Source organism: Rhipicephalus microplus, chromosome 4 (assembly GCF_043290135.1).
Source record: "Rhipicephalus microplus isolate Deutch F79 chromosome 4, USDA_Rmic, whole genome shotgun sequence".
In the NCBI taxonomy this organism is placed as follows: Eukaryota; Metazoa; Arthropoda; class Arachnida; order Ixodida; family Ixodidae; genus Rhipicephalus; species Rhipicephalus microplus.
In genome coordinates this window covers 87,687,045-87,708,469 of record NC_134703.1, presented here as the reverse complement: position 1 = coordinate 87,708,469, position 21,425 = coordinate 87,687,045, and the positions used below count along the sequence as shown (strand labels likewise).

At 42.7% G+C, this 21,425-nt stretch overlaps 1 protein-coding gene across 1 annotated transcript in view; it reads right to left on the bottom strand.

The window, feature by feature from the left end:
- Nucleotides 1–282: 282 nt before the first annotated feature.
- Nucleotides 283–21,425, bottom strand: part of LOC119172780 (beta-mannosidase-like) — a 35,278-nt gene continuing 14,135 nt past the window's right edge. The window contains exons 7-17 of the mRNA XM_075891904.1: nucleotides 20,760–20,913; nucleotides 18,831–18,967; nucleotides 17,877–18,053; nucleotides 17,311–17,393; nucleotides 15,338–15,528; nucleotides 14,380–14,571; nucleotides 8,477–8,571; nucleotides 6,294–6,441; nucleotides 4,875–5,098; nucleotides 3,714–3,902; nucleotides 283–895 (exon numbers count right to left, since the gene is read on the bottom strand). Of these exons, the coding sequence (XP_075748019.1) occupies nucleotides 632–895; nucleotides 3,714–3,902; nucleotides 4,875–5,098; nucleotides 6,294–6,441; nucleotides 8,477–8,571; nucleotides 14,380–14,571; nucleotides 15,338–15,528; nucleotides 17,311–17,393; nucleotides 17,877–18,053; nucleotides 18,831–18,967; nucleotides 20,760–20,913 (1,854 nt within the window). The 3' untranslated portion in view covers nucleotides 283–631. The remainder of the gene's footprint in view (nucleotides 896–3,713; nucleotides 3,903–4,874; nucleotides 5,099–6,293; nucleotides 6,442–8,476; nucleotides 8,572–14,379; nucleotides 14,572–15,337; nucleotides 15,529–17,310; nucleotides 17,394–17,876; nucleotides 18,054–18,830; nucleotides 18,968–20,759; nucleotides 20,914–21,425) is intronic.

Here is a 21,425-nt window from a genome sequence, read left to right as displayed (position 1 = left end):
AACACAAGATGCAATTTTTCGGTGTGTCAGTGCTCCCTTAAAAAAGTACGCTTTACTGCACTCCACGCTATAGTCATCAACACTGAGGACTCTTGCTAGGTACACGTATTCATCCCCGTTAGTTTATCGTAAGACGCATTGGTACTAAACCCTTGACACTATACGCGTGTTGAAAACAACAACGTTCTGTGTGAACAAAAAGTTTGATGCAAGCCAGAACACAAAAGAACACAAACAGGAACATGTCGCAAGAAACAGCTATTCACTCGAGAACAATGAAGTAAGCAAAAAAATATTTTTAATGTTGTCTTTCTAACGAAGTACATGCACTTGCTTTGTCGGAAATGACTCGCTCAAACAGTGAAAAAAAAGGAGGTAACAACAAACAACAAAAAAGGAAGTAACAACAAACCACTAATGTAAGTTCTCATGAACCAGCTGTCCCAAATGATGTGGTAAACCCGGTAGTAAATAGTACAGAATGTCCCCAAAAAGCATTCGCTCAACTTGTCCTGGGTGCCTGAAACAATCTATTCCCAACTGTCATCGGTGTGCAGAAAACGAACACACACGGTACAGCGTACATCACAAGAACTTCCACTCCTTTCACGGCAATCTTCAGGACGTCGGTTCAGCGGCTTAGTTTTGTGTAGTCGGTGAGCGAGGTCGCCTTCATTATCTCTTTCAGCTTCGCGGCGTCCACGTCAGCGGTCGTTTTGAATTCGACGACCAGGTTTCGGTGCCTCATGATGAATCCATTTTTCTGGAAGTAGCCCTGAATGCCGGGTGCTTCCAGCCAAACGTACAGGGCAATCTTCTTGGCTCTTAAGTGCACCTTGAAGGTCTTCCTCGACTGTGCAAACGACAGGCGACCGGAACCCGAGACGGATACGATCTGCGCAAATATACACATATATTTATTTCAAACTTGCTTACAGAAAAGTCTGGTTGCATAAATTTGACTGACTACTATGATTACTTTAATCTGCGTCCTGCAGTAGGTGAGAGACCAGATGGCAATCATTCCAAATTGTTAGGCATAATCACAAAGTCCCTCCACAGTATTGAATGCCTATCATATAAGTAATTAAACCAGTCGACAATTAACCCGAAGAAGGCGTAACTCTAGTGCAATGAATATGACCATAACTGCAAAGAATTAAATTGGATAACAATCATCATTTTAGTCGGCGAGCTGTGAAACGGAAACCTCTGAATGGTGTTGGTTTGGATCCCCCCGAGGGAAAAGATTATTTTTTTGCACAACTTAATTCCTCTCAAGTTAGGTCATACCCAGTACAAACAAAAACAACAAATAATGTTAGGTCATACTCAGTACAAACAAAAACGACAAACAATGTCCCCTGTGTCTTCTTATACATTAATGCTGTGTGAATCAATCACATTAATGCCCCCTATGAACATGAATGTGGTGGGTGCGCATCTTAACTGACGGAAAAGCTGATTTTTCGTCCACTTTAATTTTGTGTAATATTCATTACCCCGCTGTTTAAAGCAATTGTTACTGTCCTCGAAGGTTACCATGGCCCATTTTTCTTAGCTTAACTAGTTACGTGTGATACATAACAGCCGCTAATGTTACGAGTAACTTCCTTAATAATCTATGCAGAACGCACAGAACTCGACGAGCAAAAAGGCGCAAGTCCAGCATCAAACGAAACTCACTTCGTCCTTCTCTTTTATGCAGCCATGTTTAGCGGCTGTTATGTATCACGTGTAACAAAGAAACTAATGTCTCGAACTATTCCCCTCCTTCCGTCCATCCAAACCGGTATATACACACGTGACAGTTGCTAGCAAAAAAAAAAAGCGTTAAATGCAGCACATGTGGTTGATTGATTTGTGGGGTTTAACGTCCCCAAACCACCATATGATTATGAAAGACGCCGTAGTGGAGGGCTCCGGAGATTTTGACCACCTGGGGTTCTCTAACGTGCACCCAAATCTGACCACACGGGCCTACGACATTTCCGCCTCTATCGGAAATGCAGCCGCCGCAGCCGGAATTTCAACCCGTGACCTGTTGGTTTGCAGCCGAGTACCTTAGCCACTAGACCACCGCGGCGGGGCCAGCACATGTGGTTGTTTTAACTGTAGTGTGATGAGTATTACTTGAAATGCAAGGAAATGAATTGCATAAAAAATCACCCTTCCGGGAACGTCGGTGAGATCCGAAACCGGAACCCTCGAATGCTGTTTCGAATCTCGCCGATGAAAAAAAAAAAAAAAAAAAACGTCGTACACTATCTTTGTTCAATGTAAATAGTGTTCAATAGATTCAAACAAAAATAGCAAATGATGCCGCAAGATAAATGAAAATTACAAATATAAGCCTGAATGTGAACGGCATTTGTAGTTTTCAAGGCGCCTCGAAAACTCGATAATTAAATGCAGTTTTAGCATCTGCGTGACATTCACGTGGGAACGTGTTTGAACGTACTCGATCGCAAGGGATTAAAACCACACTTAAGTTAAGAATTTTGTTGTGATGGTTTCTAAGTTTCACTGGTTAACATTCTCGGGGCTCCTCTCGTACACGCAAACTACTCACACGTGACTGTAAGGATGTCGCTGCCCTTCTCCTATCAGGGTGAATATGGTTTAGTTTGCCTAGATTTTTCGTTTCTTACACTTCTACATACGTGTAAAGACATATATCCATGCTGTGGAAACACACCGGCACTCTACCACATCGATAAGGCGGAAGTGCCAGCTGCTGCTTTAAGAAGGATTTCTACTTACTGAAGACTGCTAGGCAGCCAATACAACTTTGTATCATCTCTTTGAATGCGATGTTTTTTTCTTATTTGTTTTTATTTTTATTGCTACGTTGACAATAAGTTACCGTTAAAAGGAGCATTAAATAATGCACTTTTGTTGCCTACAAACATAAACTCCTACAAGAGTTTTTCATGATCTATCATGACGAATGTACTATAGAGGAAAAAATGTAGGCTAGCAATAAGAGAAAGAAGAGAATTTGGGGGATGCTGGATGTGCTGATAGACTTCTACAAAGAAATTTTCTCGGCCTGTTACAGAATACACAGTAGTTACGGATCATAAAGGCGCATGGAAAACAAGTGGAGGTAGGTGGGGGGCACACCTTTTGGCTGAAATTTGCCTTTCTTCTTCAGTAAATGTTCAACAGAGCTGTGTTTGTTTAAACATTGTATGATAAAAAACAAAAACATTCGATGTAACAATCAATGAAGTCACCACGAGGAGGAGGTGAACTACCGGCGGAAGTAATACCACAGTTACGAACGTACACGTGCTTTAGAAGCAACTGCAGCCGAATCCGCTAGCATCAGACGAACATCGGCGCATTTTTCGACAATAAATAACTGGGCCGTACGCAGAATTTTTTTTTCAACGGGGGGGGGGGGGGGGCAGCTCCATCATTGCGGGGAGGGCACCCCCTCAAAATGGTCGTAATCTGCTCTCTATGCCATGCTCAAAAATAAAATTTCAGGGGGGGGGGGGGGGGTAGAATGCTCATTTTCCGCTTTCTTTTCTTTACCATATGTGTGTCCTTTGTGGACCCTTCGTGTACCCTATGTTGTGTACCCTATAGGGCACGGGTCCGCTGTGCCACCCCCTGGCTACACCCCTGGTCCATTAGCAGCTTCAACTTCTCCAATATTGACAGCTGGGCAAGGTATGCAGTGCCCACTGCCCGAATTGGCTCACCGTGACCGCCCCCTTTTTGTGCTTGGACAGGTATGGCGTAGAGGGCCAGACAAACGACTCGGGAGCCAGCAGATTCCCGTTGCTGTCCCGCAGCGAGCACCACAGAAAGCAGCGCTCGTCGTCACACATGTTCTCGTCGATCATCGGCTTGAGCTTGTTCTCGAACACTTGAATTGCCGTTCCGTTAGGCTGCGAATAAATGAAACACCATATGTACTACGAAGTGGTACACAGTAGGCAGGTCCGTATACGGGGTGGTGGTCACTGGGATCGGGACTGACGCTCCCCAACCCCAAGCCACCACCTACACCCAACGTTGTCCGCGTGAAAATATACTATTAGAAAGATTCATATCAAGACTAAAAACATATATATAAAGTTGATTTCTCATTTGACATATTCATGCACTATGGCAGCGTGCGGAAGGATCAGGGGATACATATACAAACCAGACAGGTGCTTGTGCTGTCTATGTTTTCCTTTTGTTTACTTCGTGTCTCCACAACATTTGAAGCTTTTAGCAATGACAGTGTCTGAATAAAAGGAACCCGCCCACATTTCAGTGTTCTGACCATTTTAGAGAAACGCTATTTAGTAAGGTGCCAAATACCTGGCGGGAAAACGCTGCAGGACCCTGGTTGTCGTTAAGTAGTATTCTAACACCAGGTGTTTTCGTGCCACCTATTTACCAAGCGCAACTACGTGTAGCTTCTTTCCTGCGTTACGTTCGCGATCAATCATTCTTTTCTGACGACCTTCCCCACGTGAATAACTCTGCATATAGCTACTGTTCTGTTACCATGTATTATGGAAATGTCAAGATATATTTAAACATGAAGGCGATGACACTGAGCGTTTGCGTGCGTGTGTATGTGTGTGTGTGTCACTTTTATCCATTATTTGCTCTTATGAGCACTTGCAATGTAAGAATTTTTTTTACATATACAAGGTCGTCGTTCTTCATGATCCCAACTGATTTGACTTCGTTCTTTGACCGGTCACGACCTCCTAACCCTGTCGACAGCGCAGGCGAATCACGACCGGTTCCTGTGAAATCTAAATCAATCTATTCGACTACTACTCGTAATGCAGACAATCGATAATATTTGCATACTATAGCTACGCTTTTTTACTCCGGTTATGTAGTGGTGTATAACTCACCACATCGTTGATTTCAAAAGTGTCCTCCTTGACCACTTCGAACTGCGTCCATGCATACTGCTTAATGGAGAGCTTGACTGGACCGAGATTGCGGCGCAAGTCGTTGACGACCCAGACTTTAAGCGTGGCCGTCAGATACCTCCACTCAAGGAATGCCGACAACAGCACCGGGCTGAAGAAGCTCCGAGCAAAGTAGTGCAGCATCTTCCAACGTCCACCATACTCTGAAGGAAAGTACAAAAATAAAAACCGACACGCCTATGATTAGGATGAGACAGCCCGAACAAACGTGCTAGTTGACAGCTAACCTTTGACAAGAAAAGTCACGCTCGACCAAGCTCGTCCAATAGAAGTACGTAGTTCCTGTCGGAGCCATGCAGTATCTATAGCGGCAGTCCTCATGGGCCTTTATCGCGATTGAGGTCAGCCGGTGCGTTTCATGTCCGCTTCATCCGCGTTTACTGGTCCATTTCACGGCAGGGTACAAACTATAAATCACAGCTACTACAGTATGGTCTACCCAATGTTCTAAACTGACCGATAACACCTTACGTGCAAATATAATTTTGCAAAATATACGTGCAAAATATAATTGCAAATATAATACTTTACGTGCAAATATAATTTTGAATGTACAGTTTTCTGGTGTGAATACGACATCTTGGGTGTTTCTTTTTTTATTTTTGCTTTGTGCGTTCAAAAGTTTGCCTTGGCTAAAATTCTTACTCCTCCGTAGTTCGCCGCCATTGTGACGTGGTGGCAGAGCAAGTCGAGCTGCAGATATTGCAGCTTTTATCCTGACGTCCTCGCAATAAATAAGACAGTTTTCTCTTCTCGTAGTTGATGTCTGTTATTAATGTATCAATTATGGGGGAATAAACCAAGTCTCAAATCTTCGGCTGCCCTCGCAAGCTTCCACTCGCGCATACATTACACGGAGCACGGGTGGAGTCATGATGCCGTACTTGGAATTTACAGCCAACCTCACGGTGCCAACGACGACGGCACAAATGCGCCTGGACTCTCCATATGATTGCTGCCGCATGATGAAATAGCTACTCTGGCTACTTTTACAACAGCATCAAGCGTATGTCAGCAAAGAATGTAGAATCACTCAAGAAATATATATCTTGTGCATTGCACTACCGCGAACTCAGACTCCTCAAAAATATCCTGGGCCGAACTCCCTTGAACTCGCACTCCCAAACATTTTCTTCAGCCGGACTCACTCGAACTCAAACTTACCAAATTAATACTCGCCCGGGTTCACTGCGACTCATACTCACAGCATCACCCGAGTCTAACCGAGTTTGGGTGAGTCGACTCATGAGCTCACCGACCTATGGCATCAAAAACGACGTCCGTCTGTAGCGCGGCACAGCGACAGGCTGTGGCGCCAGCTGCAGCCACACGGCTTACCAATGGAAGACCAGCTTGGACCGGGCCACATGTCGTTGAGGTGCCAGTACATGGCGCCCATAGTGTGTCCGTAGTTCTTGTTATCCAAATGAGCCCTGTTTCGGCGGAAGTACTCGGTGGCTATGCGTATGGACTCGGCCTGTTGCAGCTGCAATGCATGTGCCAGCAGAACAATAATCAGGGCCGCGAAGGGCCAGGATTCAGCACCAAGGCGCACATATAGGCAGGAACAGTGTTGTCGTCATTAGTAGAGCAAGTCTGCCAATCAATAAACCTAATTACTCATTTATTCGCCGACATACTTTCTAATAGATACAGAAACTTTTTTTTAAACAAGTCTGCTTTAATATTTGTGTCATTTGTGTAGGCCTACTTACATGCTTACCTTTCAAATAACAGGTACACCGATCTGTATAGCTTTGCAATTATGAAGAATGTTCAATGGCATGAAAGTGATGCGTGAATAAATAGATGACAGTTAATTAGGTCCTTCTAACTTTACTCTAAGTAGCCTGTCACGACTTCCAATTAAGCACTTTCTTGAGCAACTTTGAGGAGGCGTGACACGCCGTGGAATAAAGGCATTCAGTTTATTGCTTGAGACTTTATGCGTAAGTAGAGCATGATCATAAAATATTGTCACCCTTGACTGTGTGACTGTATAATTGAGTGAGCCACAAAATTAATTTTCTATTAATTACGCGTGCCGTAAGATCAAGAAAGCTTTCTCCAGTCAACTACTCAATCTATTAGAGTGAGTTCTAAAAAAAACATTTATTATATATCATAGTAAGGTTGATGAAATTGACATTGTTAAGTGATTGTGAGAGTATAAAAACCAGAAAACTGATTATCCTAGAATTGCCATGAAAGCGTCGTTTGTGGAGCTCAGGATTCTAAAACAGTGACTATAAAAAGAATTCAAGTAGAACTTTTTGTTGGAATAGTTGCGCATGTTTAACGGAAGAAATAAGGCGCTAACGAGATGAACACACATGTTATTTTGTCCTTATACACCACGTATTATTGATCAAATATTTATTTTTCTTCATTATGCGTCCTCGCGTACAACCTTTATCGCTTTTAAGAACACCATGTTATTATCGCTTTCGAAATGTGAGCCTGTACGTATCCCCCCCTCCCCGCCTTTTTTTTTTTCAAATTGGTTGTTCGTAGGTATTTGTATATATGTGACTAGCACTATCAAAATGTGAGCCTGTATGTATCCTCCCCTCTTTATTTTTTTAAATAGGAATTGGTTGTTAGTAGGCATTAGTCCATGTCACTTCGTGTGATCGTCTTGTTTGCGCCTTATTTCTTTCGTTAAGCTATAAAAAAAGACAACCCGCGGAAATGTCTACTGCAATAGAATACAGAACTTCACAAAAATACAGAACTATGGGATAGAGATCGATTGAATAGCATATGCTAATTATGTGTAAACGTGAAGCCGTTAATGTTGTCATGTGTTTCCATTCTGCCCACCTGTAATCTTCGCAAAAAATATTCTCTGAATATAATCTTCCATACTCCGGGAGCTGACGTGACGTGATTCTAAAGGCTACTTGCCGCGATGTACCGTCTTTCAGTAGAAAGAGGGGAGGAGGGGGTTATCCGGAGCTCGTTTTTTGATTAGATGCAGCCTAAAGAAACAATGAAGCCAGCCGTAACGGCTAGTGTGAAATAGTATGAAATTGTTTCATACTCGCCGTCATTGCTGTGAGCTCCGTTGCCTAACAGTATCAGGACTTGCGCAAGACATAAATACCCCGTATTTGAGTAATTGCGCTGTGCCCAGGTGTCTTCCTTTTGTGCCTCTACATTTCGCGCATATCCGTCAAGATAAGTTCCCCACGAAGATGATAGGAAAGTGACTACTAGCCATCCTGCGGCTGCTTAATTTTTTATCTCCATTAATTCCTTCTGACATGTAGTAAATAGTATACTAATTTAAAACATACGGGTAATGTACTCTATACTTTCTACAGCTTCGTTGTCTGTTAGTTTCATTAGGTTGTGTCCATGTTTTGACTGATATGTACTACAACGACAAGCTTAATATTGAAGCTTCTCCACGTCCTACTTACAATCCTTAGTTTTTTTTGTTTTGTTTTTTGAAGCAGCATTATTTAAAGAAAAGGTCGAGTAATGTTAAATGCAACGTTTGATCGATATTTCCTTACCTGCGTTAGGTAAGAGACCATATCATAGCCCTTTTCACCACTTTCCATCTGGAAGCGGAAGTGTTTGTGGAAGTTACGTGATGCCTCTTCCTTTCCTAGAAAAAAAAACAAAGTGAACAATTAGAACTTATTGATTGATATATGGCGTTTAACGTCCCAAAACCACCATATGATTATGAGAGACGCCGTAGTGGAGGGCTCCGGAAATTTCGACCACCTGGGGTACTTTAACGTGCACCCGAATCTGAGCACACGGGCCTACAACATTTCCGCCTGCATCGGAAATGCAGCCGCCGCAGCTAAAATTCGATCCCGCGACCTGCGGGTCAGCAGCCGAGTACCTTAGCCACTAGACCACCGCGACGGGGCAACAATTAGAACTGCAGCACAATTGCAGGAAGAAAGAACACCGAGGTGCCAAAAAACAGAAGTTCTCCTTTTGAGGAAAAGGTCAAACAAGAGGTGAATGGGGTCGTATAGAAAATATGGCATGTTATAACCTAAAGAGCTCAGTTATACTATTTTTGAGGACCTTGTAGCAGTGTAAATGTGTATGCAGCAGCTACTATGCACGCTGAAAGAGTACCTAACCCTCAATAATGCAAACATAAACATTTCCCTTTTTCTCCGAACGCATGGAATGAGCTATATACGAAATTGCGGGGCTATTCATTGCACATACTCGTTCGAAGTCATTTTGTCTCTGACGAAAAATGAAAATTAGGATCACCTTGTTGATGTTTAACGCAATCGATTATCATACATTTGTACCACGAAAATACACGTTACATCTGAGACAACTTAGCACCAATGATATGATTGAATATTCTTTGATATGATGTTGCATAAATGAGACTTGAAGGCAACACATCACGTTTCGATTACCTGTTTCGATTGACTTTACAGCAAAATAAGTCATGATATACACTATGACGGCTGAAGGCATTCGCGTGTGAGCGAACTAAACATGCCTAAAAAAAATTCGTTTACTTTTTCCTCCCGCGTATGTGTATACACTGTCTGCTTCTAATGTCAAAGCACTCCTGTTTCATTTGAAAAAGTACAAGGTTGACAGGAACCGTTTGGGTCATGCCTATGAAAGAAGCAACCAGAACATTTATTATATTTTTTTCCTTCGACCAAAGCTTTCTTATTGCCCAATTGAACCATTCAACTCTGCAGTGTTGCACCAAATAGTCAGTGCAAGAACAAAGGTTTACAAGAACGAGCCCGATTAAGAGCGTAAACTGTGACCGTAAATCGAATAGGCGAAGGGAATGCAGGAGGCTCGTTTCCTTGTTAATGGGTAATGCTACTCTAATACACTTTTTTTATACACCCTAAAGCAATGAAACTTACGCTGTTTATGGAACTTTTTATGCTGATTTCAAAGATATAATTCATTTTCTTGCAAGTTGCTTAATTTTAGCTCTGCGAAATGACAAAGTGAAAACCTTAACCCTTTTGCTCCCCCCCCCCCACCTTTTTCACCGATAAATTTCGTATTTTTTACCATTCATAGTTCATAAGGTTTCAAATAAAGTGTAGAATACAAATAACCAATTAGGAAGCACATAGAAAATACGTAATAGACATGGAAAATATTAGACGTAATGAAGTCCATATTTCACCTACCCTTAGTACGATTTACAAACATTTTTGTTATAAAATAAATTCGGGAAATTCAAACTAGATAATTCTATTTTTCATACTTTGGGAAACTCTTGGGCGAATGTTCATGCAGATCCGAGCACCAGAAGTGCCCGAAAAAAGAGCGACACATAAAAAAATGGCAAAAATTGTGTTTAAAAAAACTAGTCTTAAAGTTAAAATTTTGTTCTTATTTATGAAAGATCTCTATATATGCAATGAAATTTGCACATCAAAAAGAAAAATTCTTGTTGTAGTGGCCACTGCCACTAAAATACGCCAGCACCATGAGTATGTCTTTCTCGGCTTTTTCGAGCCGACTCCTCACAGACATTCCGCTCACAGACTGGGCCATGAAACGCTTGTCAAACTTCTTCCGCTCCATCTGGCAGAGCTTTGTGCCGACTATAAGCTAGGAAGAAGTTCGACAGGTCTGCTAAATCTAAACTAAGTCCAGTGTCTAGGGACACAACAGTGCTGACGCCATTTTGCGGCCATGTTTTGCCACATACCGTCGTAATAATGGTAATGTCGTCCCCGCTAAGCTTCCTCACTGTGAGCTTCTTCGATCTTGCAAGATTAGCCCTGACATCACCGATTGCCGCATCACGAACTTTCCGGCTGGTGCCTGTGAATGACTTTTGATGCATTGGCTTTTGCAAGCCAACAACTGCCACAAATCGGATATGCTGCTCGCAGCCTATTCCTACAGAGCGTGGCGTCTCAATGGCTTTCACGCGCGAGCAATGGCTTTTTTCAATCATAAAAGACATAAAAAAAAAATTTGCAGATTCCACTTACAGTGAGAATCGATGATATGCGAAGCACGAATGAGAAAGGTTGATATGTCACTTTAAAATCAGCACAGCGTTACGAGGTGCAGGTAAATCATGCCTAAATGACTTCCGTGTCATGATTATCATGTTTGGATGTGTCGTTTACCTTTGTCATCCATTGACGTCACGTAACACCCAATTCGGTATATGTGGACCTAGCGAAACGGCCGCGAGCGCATCATGAAGGGCCCAATATACTCCAATGTAGCGTTGACGTGCACGCACGCTGGGAACAGCATCGCTGTTGTATACGTTAGCAAAACGCGAGCACCCTATAGTCTGACGCCAGGCGCCACCGGTGCGACCGGCGCGATCAGAGTCTGTCGGCGCAACCCAACGGCAACCAGCGCGAAATGCGACATGCTGCATTTCGCATCGATGCGTTAACCAGACAAAACTGCGTCTCTCTCTTTTCGTGACGGAGGGACGCCGGACGCGCTGAAACGCGCACCCGTCAAGGCAACGCAGCGAAGCGCATGCCTGCGAGTATATGGCAGGACCGGCGCCTGGCGTGGCAACGCCGGCGTGACACGACGAAATGAACGCCGGCGAGCACGCACACCGCGTCACGTCGAAATGTTTTGGCGCATTCACTGTGGCATGCAGTCATGTTCTCACATGACACGCATCTCATGATTATCATGTTTGCACCAGTCACATACCCTTGTCATTCATTGACGTCACGTTATACCAAATTTGGCATATGTGAAGCTAGCGAAACGGCCGCCAGCGCATGATGAACGTGGCATATAGTAATGTTGTTACATGACACGCATCTCCTGTTTACCATGTTTGCACCAGTATCATACCTTCGTCTTCCATTCACGTCTCGTAATACCAAATTTGGTATAAGTGAAGCGCGAAGCTAGTGAAACGGCCGCCAGTGCATGATGAGCGTGGCATATAGTCATGTTGTTACATGGCGCGCATGTCATAATTTTCATGTTACGGTCTGTCGCTTGTGTTCGCCATGCAATCATGTCATACCCTACCAGTTTTGCAACATGTCATGTGAAGGAAACCAACGCAGGAGCTGCAGGAACACGAAATGTAAATCATGACAATCATGACATACATTTCATGATTTTCATGTTATAACTAGGCAAATGTGTTCTTCATACAGTCATGTTATGCCATACCAAGTTTGGTATTGATACCATTATCGAAACGGCCAGGAGAGCTAAAAGTCATAGGCGGCTAGATAGATAGATAGATACGCTCTAAGTCGCCGAAGTTCACTAAGAAATGTTTCGCATTTAATACTTGAGAAAAGCATTGTTCAGCTGCGCTGCTCGACAAGACATGGACCCCGCAAGTAGGCTTTACAACACATACAAGCGCACAGTGGCGAATGGCAGTCCCTGATCTGTACCACGTGATAAGCCTGTCGTGGCACTGGAAAAACGCGCGAAAGCATGCTTCTTTTTATTATTTCTTGCGCCATATCAGCGAAGGATACTGTGTTATTTGAAGAGTGAGGCTCAACTCTTCACCTCATGCAATCGTCAATGGCGAGCAGTGGCGCTTTATCGGCGGCAAGGTGCTCGAAGACGGCACACTTTAGGCCTTTTAACAGCCACCTTGTGCTCTAAAGACGCAATTTTAAAGAATTTTCGGTTAAGTCTATTATGTATTTTTTTTTTCAGAACAGTAGAGGTACTAATCTTATCAAAGCAGGCAAAAATTTAAAAAATCGGTAATTTTGAAGAAAGCTCGCGTTTTTTGACCCGCATCTCCCCTTAAGCACAACCATAATGAACAAGTAAATAATTAAGCCAAGGAAGGTACATGGAATGCTAATGGCACTGTTTCAATTGAGTGTATTGTAGCAATCGTCTTACAGATGGGAACGAGGCGAAGTGGATGTAACGACAACCTGCCACCGGCAGGGACCAAATCAGCAACCTTCTGATTACACACCCGATGCTCTCAGCAATTGAGGCTTTCCTCTCGTCTGCCCCGCCTTGGTGGTCTAGTGGCTAAGGTACTCGGCTGCTGACCCGCAGGTTCGAATCTCGGCTGCGGCGGCTGCATTTCCGATAGAGGCGCAAATGTTGTAGGCCCGTGTGCTCAGATTTGGGTGCACGTTAAAAAACCCCAGGTAATCGAAATTTCCGGAGCCCTCCACTACGGCGTCTCTCATAATCATATGGTGGTTTTGGGACGTCAAACCTTACATATCAAATCAAGTCAATTTCCTCTCATCTGCTTATCGGGTATTTATGTGTAGGCAGACCTGGAAGTTATAGTCAGCACCGCTGGTAGCAATGACGATGGTGAGATCATCGGGGTGCGTAATCCAAAGGGTGCGGGTTCAGTTCCTGCTGGTGGCAGGCTGTCTTTGCGTCCAGTTTACTTTCTTGACGTCCAATGTCACTATTACTGCAGTAGACGCAAAACAGTACAATTAACGTCCCCTATAACTTCCCTGACTTCATTATCCGTTGGTGTTCGTTGACTTCGTCATAGAGCGAGAGATATCGATAAACGCCATATTGACTAAAAATACCCGTCCTCTTTAAGGCAATAACTTGCCTTTGTCGCAGTTATTACTGCCTTAATAAAGACGAGTATTGGCAAGTGGGAGGTCAAAGTAAGTGCTACGACATTACTGTGTGGAAAGCTTTAAAAGTCCTCTAAACCATTGCAAATGCTGAGACGAGATAGTTCACCTTTCGCGCCTTCCCTACTTTTCATGCATGTGCTATATTTTCTTTACCACTTATCTATTAAAAAAAAGAACTCTTGGACGAAGTCAATACTAAACATTGAGCCAGCGTGTATTTCGCGCCTTTCGGCTTCGCGCTGTTATCTGCACTTGCACAATCAAAAACGTCCATACGAAGTGGAAGCCGTGTATCGCACACGATTGTCACGTGAGAGAAGGCAGAAAGAGCATTCAACTACATGGAAAAGCAGGGTAGGCGACAAGTCGCGACGTATTTACCCCATGTATTTACTACTCAAGAGCTTCCTTCTCTCAAGGCTTTACTCGAACCGCCTACAGGCGTCACGAACAGTGCCGAAAACACGGTAAACGACAAGAAACGTCGGCGCGTAGAGCAACACTCTCGTTCTTCGTGTTTTGGGACGTTGTTTAGGACAGTGTTGTACGAGACAGCGTTCCTATAAATGATGTTCTAAAATCTAGTTCGTTTTTGGAGGGACGAAAGAGCGCCATCATTCCACTGAGCATTCCATTTCGATAGAAAATTCAAATGTAACGTTATGTAAAGGCACGTTCGAAATGAAGCTGTAACGAGTAGTTTTTGCAGTTAGGGAACTCGTAATGGGAACTAGTTCCAAAGTTGGAAAGGAACGAGGAACTAGCTTTCCTTTTTGTTTCAGGAGAACGTCTACAACATTGTTTTGAGGGGCCCCTTTAAAAGAAGACAAAGTAACGCGCACATTTCTCACCTCCAGTCCTGTGATCTCGGTGCTTCAGAAATTGGGACTCCGGTGAGATGGCATCCTTAGTGTCGTTGCTGTCAACGTACTTTTCCATCAACTCTCGCGAAGGGTACGATGTGAAGCCATACGCCGACACAAAGCGGGCCATGGGGTAGTTCTGGAAGACCCAACCGTCGTCGTGATAGTTGAAGTGATGAACTGCGAATTAAACATTTAGCGAGACGTTCGTGATGCCGGTCGGCCTGCAAATGCGATCTGTTTCGCTTCACCACAGCGGTGAAATAATGCTTAATTAATCATAAAGTTAAGGTGCGCAAACAGTATAATAATCTAAAGGTTTCTGTACTGGCGAGCCTCCACCAAAATAATAACACATGAAATAATAAACAGAAAGTGCAAGAGTACGTTAGTTTACAGAAAGAAGAAAAATGAAAGACAGCAATTTATTATTATTATTATTATTATTATTATTATTATTATTATTATTATTATTATTATTATTATTATTATTATTATTATTATTATTATTATTATTATTATTATTATTATTATTATTATTATTATTATTATTATTATTATTATTCATGTGGCTAGTGACACAGCTTTTGAAGTTCCAGCGCCAGATGTCAAGAATTCTCACGCCGCCTAGAGGGCTTTTCTCGACTTAATTGCGTGTGTTGGCTACACCGTATTTCTACCAGTTGCAATTGCACCAATTCGAAAATTTGAATAGATGTTCACACTATTTTAAGGGTCTTGATACTCTTGTGTGAATTTAATATTAATCTTTCTTTCTTCAAATCATAAAAAATGCTTATATATATATATATATATATATATATATATATATATATATATATATATATATATATATATATATATATATATATATATATTGTACTACAATAATGAGGTAATTACTACAACAATGAGTCTATTTAACAAGCAGCCTTAACGGGCTCACCGTCACCGTAGCGCCTGGTGTTTGGGTTTGCGGCAATGGCTTCTTCGTTGAAGCTGGCGTTGCCGTTTGTTGGGCTGGACAGGATGTAAGGTCGTGAGCCGTCCTCGTGCTCCACTATCTTCTGTATAGTGCCGATGAAGAGCAGGTGGTAGTCGAGTCTGTGTCGCATATCACGCAGCAGCATCTCCGGCCTGCGAAAAGCTTCGTCACAACAAGGCCTCGTAACGTGTGCAGAGATTCGGTTTGCAAGTCACTCTCAACCCCCGCCAGAGTTTTCATATCTCACCGAGATAAGAAGCGCATAAACATTATAAAATAAGCCCTCAAAAGCGAAACAATAGTTTTTCTCATTCCCAAAAATATTGCTAATTATTATAAAGAAGATGTCGCTTAAATGCCAACAATATTCGAAAAAATCTTAAATTTTGTCGAATACCTAGACTGGAATACGCCTCTGTGGTTTGGAGCCCTCACCAGAAACACTTGGTCACCAAGTTAGAACGTATTCAGAGGCGTGCAGCTCGGTTTGTGTGCTCTAGATATAGAAGGCGGAATTCAGTAACTGATATGCTAAATTCATGCAATTTAGAATCACTGGAAATTCGAAGACGAAAACAAAAACTTAAAACATTATTTCGTGTAATCCAAGGTATATTCAAAATACTTAAAGACGAGTACATACGCCTTCCCGGAAAACGTGGCACTAGATTGAATCATGATGCCCCCATTGAACCTTTTAGCACTCGCACTGGCATCTTTCGGTGGTCATTTTTCCCGGATGCTATAGAACAATCGAATTCTTTACCCCAACATGTTATTAATAGTACCGATGTGCAAACTTTTGACAGAGAAATTGATGCTTATTTTGGTAATGGTTGAAGTACTGCCCATTCTGTTTTCCTGTGTTTATTGCTTAGTGGTTTTTTTAGGTGTTCTGTTGGTACTCATATTGTACTCCCTCCCTGTTATGACCCTCAAGCGAGGGTTGACAGTATTATTAAATAAATAAATAAATAAAAATAAAAATAAAAAATTATTTTGTACTGTGCAAATATGCGCAACTATGAAACAAATCGCGTTTAATTCTTGCAAAATGGCAGAACACGCGTGTACTGGGCAATATCAGTGCATGTTAAAGAACACCAGGTGTAGAGCCATCAACGCTTCATCAATTTCCAACATCATGATCGAATGACACTGGCAGCAGCATAGATAGAAAAAAAATTACGTTAAAAACGACAAATGTTCGACTTCGGCACACGTGTCATGGAGAAAGGCGCTGTAATTGAACAACGAGCGTGCTATAAGTGATCCACAAGAGCGCTATCAGTGAACATGATGGACACTATATTGGCTAGAATATAATTTAAATACGCCTACGCTAGAGTATAATGTAAAGCACCACAGCGCACCGGCAGCAGCTCACGGCCTGCGCAGGAATTTTAGGGGCGTGCCTACAGCGACCACAGATAGTACCTAGATGATAGTAGGAGATAGTACCTAGAGTAGGAGATAGTACCTAGAGATAGTACCTAATACCGGCAGGTGCGCAGGGGATGTGTATCACGCTTCAAGTACTTTTACCGAGATATTCTCTGAACCAAAGCGGGCATATAATTATATGAAGTGACCTGTGCTTTTCACAGTCCAGCGGCTGCTTTGAAAAATAACTTCATTGAAAAGCCTAATTGAATACATTGTGCTTGCTTTCCTTGTTATTTCTTCCTCTCACCACCGCACGCTTCCTTGTAGCAGTGGCTGCGATAAACAGCCAAGCTCGCATATATTCAAAATGTGATATTTTTGACTCAGTTTTTTTTCTGTGTATGCTGTAGCAAGTGTGATTCGATCACGATGTTGAAAATTGATAAAGCCTTGATGACCCACGCTTTCTCCAAACTAAAGTTATTGTTCGGATGAGGCTCTTCGTCTCTTCCTTTGCTGCTCTTCGGGAAAGTGTTTCTGCTACGTACCACCACTTCGAAGCGATTCCTTGCTCAATCTCGTAGTTACCGGCCCACAGGACAATGGATGGATGGCGCTGCAAGCGACGAACCTGCGCAGTGCCGTTCTTGGTTAGCAGTCGTGAACTCTTTTTGGATGGTGTAACGGAAAACATTTCCGGGCTCTGTTCTGCAAACTAAGGGTCTCCGTGCTGATCATGAGTTTACCCAAAAAAGCGCGCACTTGAGCAAAGAAGTTTGGGTAGAGAAAAATAGAGATGCATTACGTAATTGACTGTAATGTCACGTCATGATCCTATTCCGATCCTGTTCATTGGTAGCGTGCGCCGTTTTTGCCTTGCAATGAACCACCACCTATAGATATCTCGATATGTTTTTTTTTTTTCTATACTAAACACAGCTCTTGTCGTCAAGCCTCATTTACCGCCAACATGTCTTCTTAGGTCTCCTTTAAAGAAGCTCGGGTGATGTAAACTATGCTTTGTGTCCCCATAGAAAACCCTAGTGCCATATGTTCCTTTCTCTAAGCGCCAATTAGTAGCAGAACGTAAACGTGCCACGTAAACATCACTCACCTGCTGCTGGACTTCAACGCTGACGTCTGCGAGGAACTTGTTGTGCGCCGGATAGAGGCTGGTGGCGAACATCATCTCCTGCCAAACCATGATGCCCATCTCGTCCGCCAGGTCGTAGAATTCGTCGGACTCGTAGTACCCTCCTCCCCACACGCGAAGCATATTCATGTGCACCATCTACAAATTCGGAGACGGAGGTAGCCGAGTAGCTGAATTCATTCCAAAGTACGCATTCCTACGTACAGATGACACATCTATGCAAGACAGGCCAGCTGTATACTTAAAAAGAGGAAAATACAAAGTGATGGTATTTCGTCGCAATTATTTTGTAATACTGGTGCTCCAGAGTCGAGCTTTCTTAACGCGTGTACACTGTGCGTGAAGTTGTCAACACTCTCAATATCTTTTTTTTTTAATTCGTGTTGTTGTAGATGCCTGGATGAAAAATTTACTCTATCATGAAGGCCCGAACCTAATGCGCAATATGCTCATTTAAAAGTGGTGGTACTTAAACGTTGCACAGAATTTCGGTCATTTCTATCGGGACTGCCCAGTCCCCCAAAACGAAATGTCTACTCATAGCGACATGTATATCAATATTTCGTCAATTTTTTGTTTTTCTCACATAACAGTGTTGAGCGATTCATCCCACCTTGCTCGAAGCGGACATGTGACAAAAATCGAATCTCCATCAACACCAAATAAGCTACGTCTTTCAATAAAACATACATACTACAAGACCACTAGCGTGGCCAGAATTGTTTTCGAGGAAGGGAGAGGGTGTTCAATCATACTTCATGTATGTTCGTACATATGTTTTTGTCTTTGCGTGTATATATACGCAAGTAAAATAGCAAAAAAGCTTGTGAGGGAGAGGGCCGCACCCCCTCCGGCCCTTGGTTATGCCCGCGCAAAAAACCGAGAGCAGATCGATGCTTAGCAAGGAGTTAATACCTTTGCTGAGTGCAGAAGACTATGGAGGCGTTCCGGGGTCACCATTTCTGGGAAGCTGTCCGCGGGAATCCAAGTGCTGCCTTTGGCGAAGATGGGCACGCCGTTCACCTCAATGTAGAACTCCGCTCCGTTCTTCTCTGCAGCGGTGGAAGGTGTTCTCAGGGGACGTATCATTGAACGCGCATAGTTGACAAAATATATGAACGGGTTCAAGACAATTGACACAGTGCCTCACAGCGAAAGGATGGGAAGACAAAGAACGCCTCCAAAAGTTAGTTCAACCACACTACATCGTACAACAGTTTAAACTGGCAACTTTTAGATTTTTGTATGTCATTTGGTACGTAACTCGTTTATGGTCTCACACAATAAACTAAAGTCAGATGTAGCTCTAGAAGTCCGCGGTATTTTCTCCTCAAATGCAGACAACACACATGCGTGTACCAATGGCCTCGCAGTTCAGACTGACGTCATGAGCAGTACGGCCGGTGGCGCCACCTTCGGAGAACATTGGCAAGTGCACGAGCGGGAGTAACTATTCAGCCGGGGTGGTGATCAGTTTCCATGCTTCGGGTGTGTGGCCGGAACCTCTTTGGACTTGTTAAGCTGTATACAACTGTAGAAATATATTAATAATGTCTTGTTTAAGGGGCAAAACGCATCAAGACCGCACAATGTCCGCGCGTCGCCGTTGTCTACAGCAGATCTAGTGCAGGTGCGTGTGAACAAACTGAAACATATGTGATTTATAAAAAAAAGTTATTAAAACGCTGTTAACCAGAACAAAAAATATAAAAGATTGCAATTGACACCATAATCAGACCGACATTTAACAACCAATCAATTAAAGAATATGACAGCATATAACAAGAACAAAGCATACCATATAAAGCATATAACAAGAACAAAGTAAACTGCTGTTAGTCAGAACGAAATAGCAAGCCATTACTCAGGATTTCGTGCACATTGCTTCGTCCCTTCATCAGCATTCATCTCATGGGTACGGAGTGAGCGAAAAGAAAAGCAATTGTCAGCTTCACTAAGTTCTCACCCCCTTTTCGCCTTCTTTACATACATGATGCAGAGGCGGTGACGGCCACAGAGCACTAGATGCGGTCAAGATACACGACAACAACCAAAATAGGCCTTACAAATGTCTCAAACATGCTCTAGACAGAGGTGTTCGCAAGAAAATACAAAAAAAGACTATACAATAAGCACACGTACAGCAACAAATACAAATTTTGAATACGTAAACTATAAATACACTAGATTACAAACTTTACGCATAGCAGTCGTGGTGTTTTCTCGTTATTCTGGGGTACCCAATTAGAATACGAAATTTTAAATGTTGGTAGAGTTTGTAAGATAATGGCAGAATTGAGAATTTGGCATATGATACCGCGAAATTTTTCATTGGCGGCACTGTCGCAGAATGTCACAATGCAGTCTTCGACTTTGGGACCTCCTTTTAGTATATTGAACAAATGTAGTTTTCCTGTATTAGTATAAGTAAAATTCTGATTCTGGTAGAAAAGTGGGACGTATGATCTTAAATATTTTTCTCCTCCCCATATGAAATGGTGGCGCCATCATCCGCGTACATTGTTCCTACTTTATTCAAGGGCAATCGTTAGGAAACAAGGCCACAGCGCAACATTCTGGATTCATTGGTTGCGCCATGTTTTTAGATATACTTTCTGGAAAAAGCAGTAAGATTCTGTGTTACGACACGGCTGTCAGTGAACAACACTGTTAACAATCACTACAGTGATAACAATGAATAAAATTACCAACAATATCCATTGATTAACCCTACAATTAAGAACAATGACAACGCAGCAATTTTGCTGCCAAATATTCAGCGAAAGTATCAATAATAAAAGTATTCTTAGGGAGGTAGGAACATAGTGCGGTCAAGGTACTTACTTCTACCGAGCAGATCCTCCACAAGTCGCACCGTTCTGAAGCCGAACCTGGCTGATTTCGTGCATGATTCGCCATTGGCGCTGATAGTCGCTCGGAGAGTGTAGAGATTGGGCTCACCGTAGCCATTAGGCCACCATCGCTTTACATTCAAGGACTGAAAAAAAAGCGAGGTCTTGGTGATTGATTTGCACTATAATAGATTATGAAGATTTTCAGTGGAGATGACGATAGTTATAGCGTGAGAACAGAATGACGACACAGAGACAACAAGGACACGAAGGACACGAACGCTCGTGTCCTTCGTGTCCTTCTTGTCTCTTTGTCGTCGTTCTGTTCTCGCGCTATAACTATCGTCATGTCATACCAACTAGCTCAAGCTGCCACATCTCAGTGGAGATTACGGAAAGTCGACTAATGTTACCATACTTCATGTTATTATAATTGACGATCAATAAAGCGTTGTGGCTAGTAGAGTTAGCATGTTTCATGTTAAGGTCACTCACACTAATAGAAGAATACTTTCGCCTGATAAAAAGATATGAAGCTTATCTTAGGGCTGCAGCGTTCGGCGCTAATATTTTGCACGTGTACGAGCACACAAAACATTTTACCTTAACACGAGCACAATGAGATATGATAATGGCGAATTCTACTGAGAGAACGGGA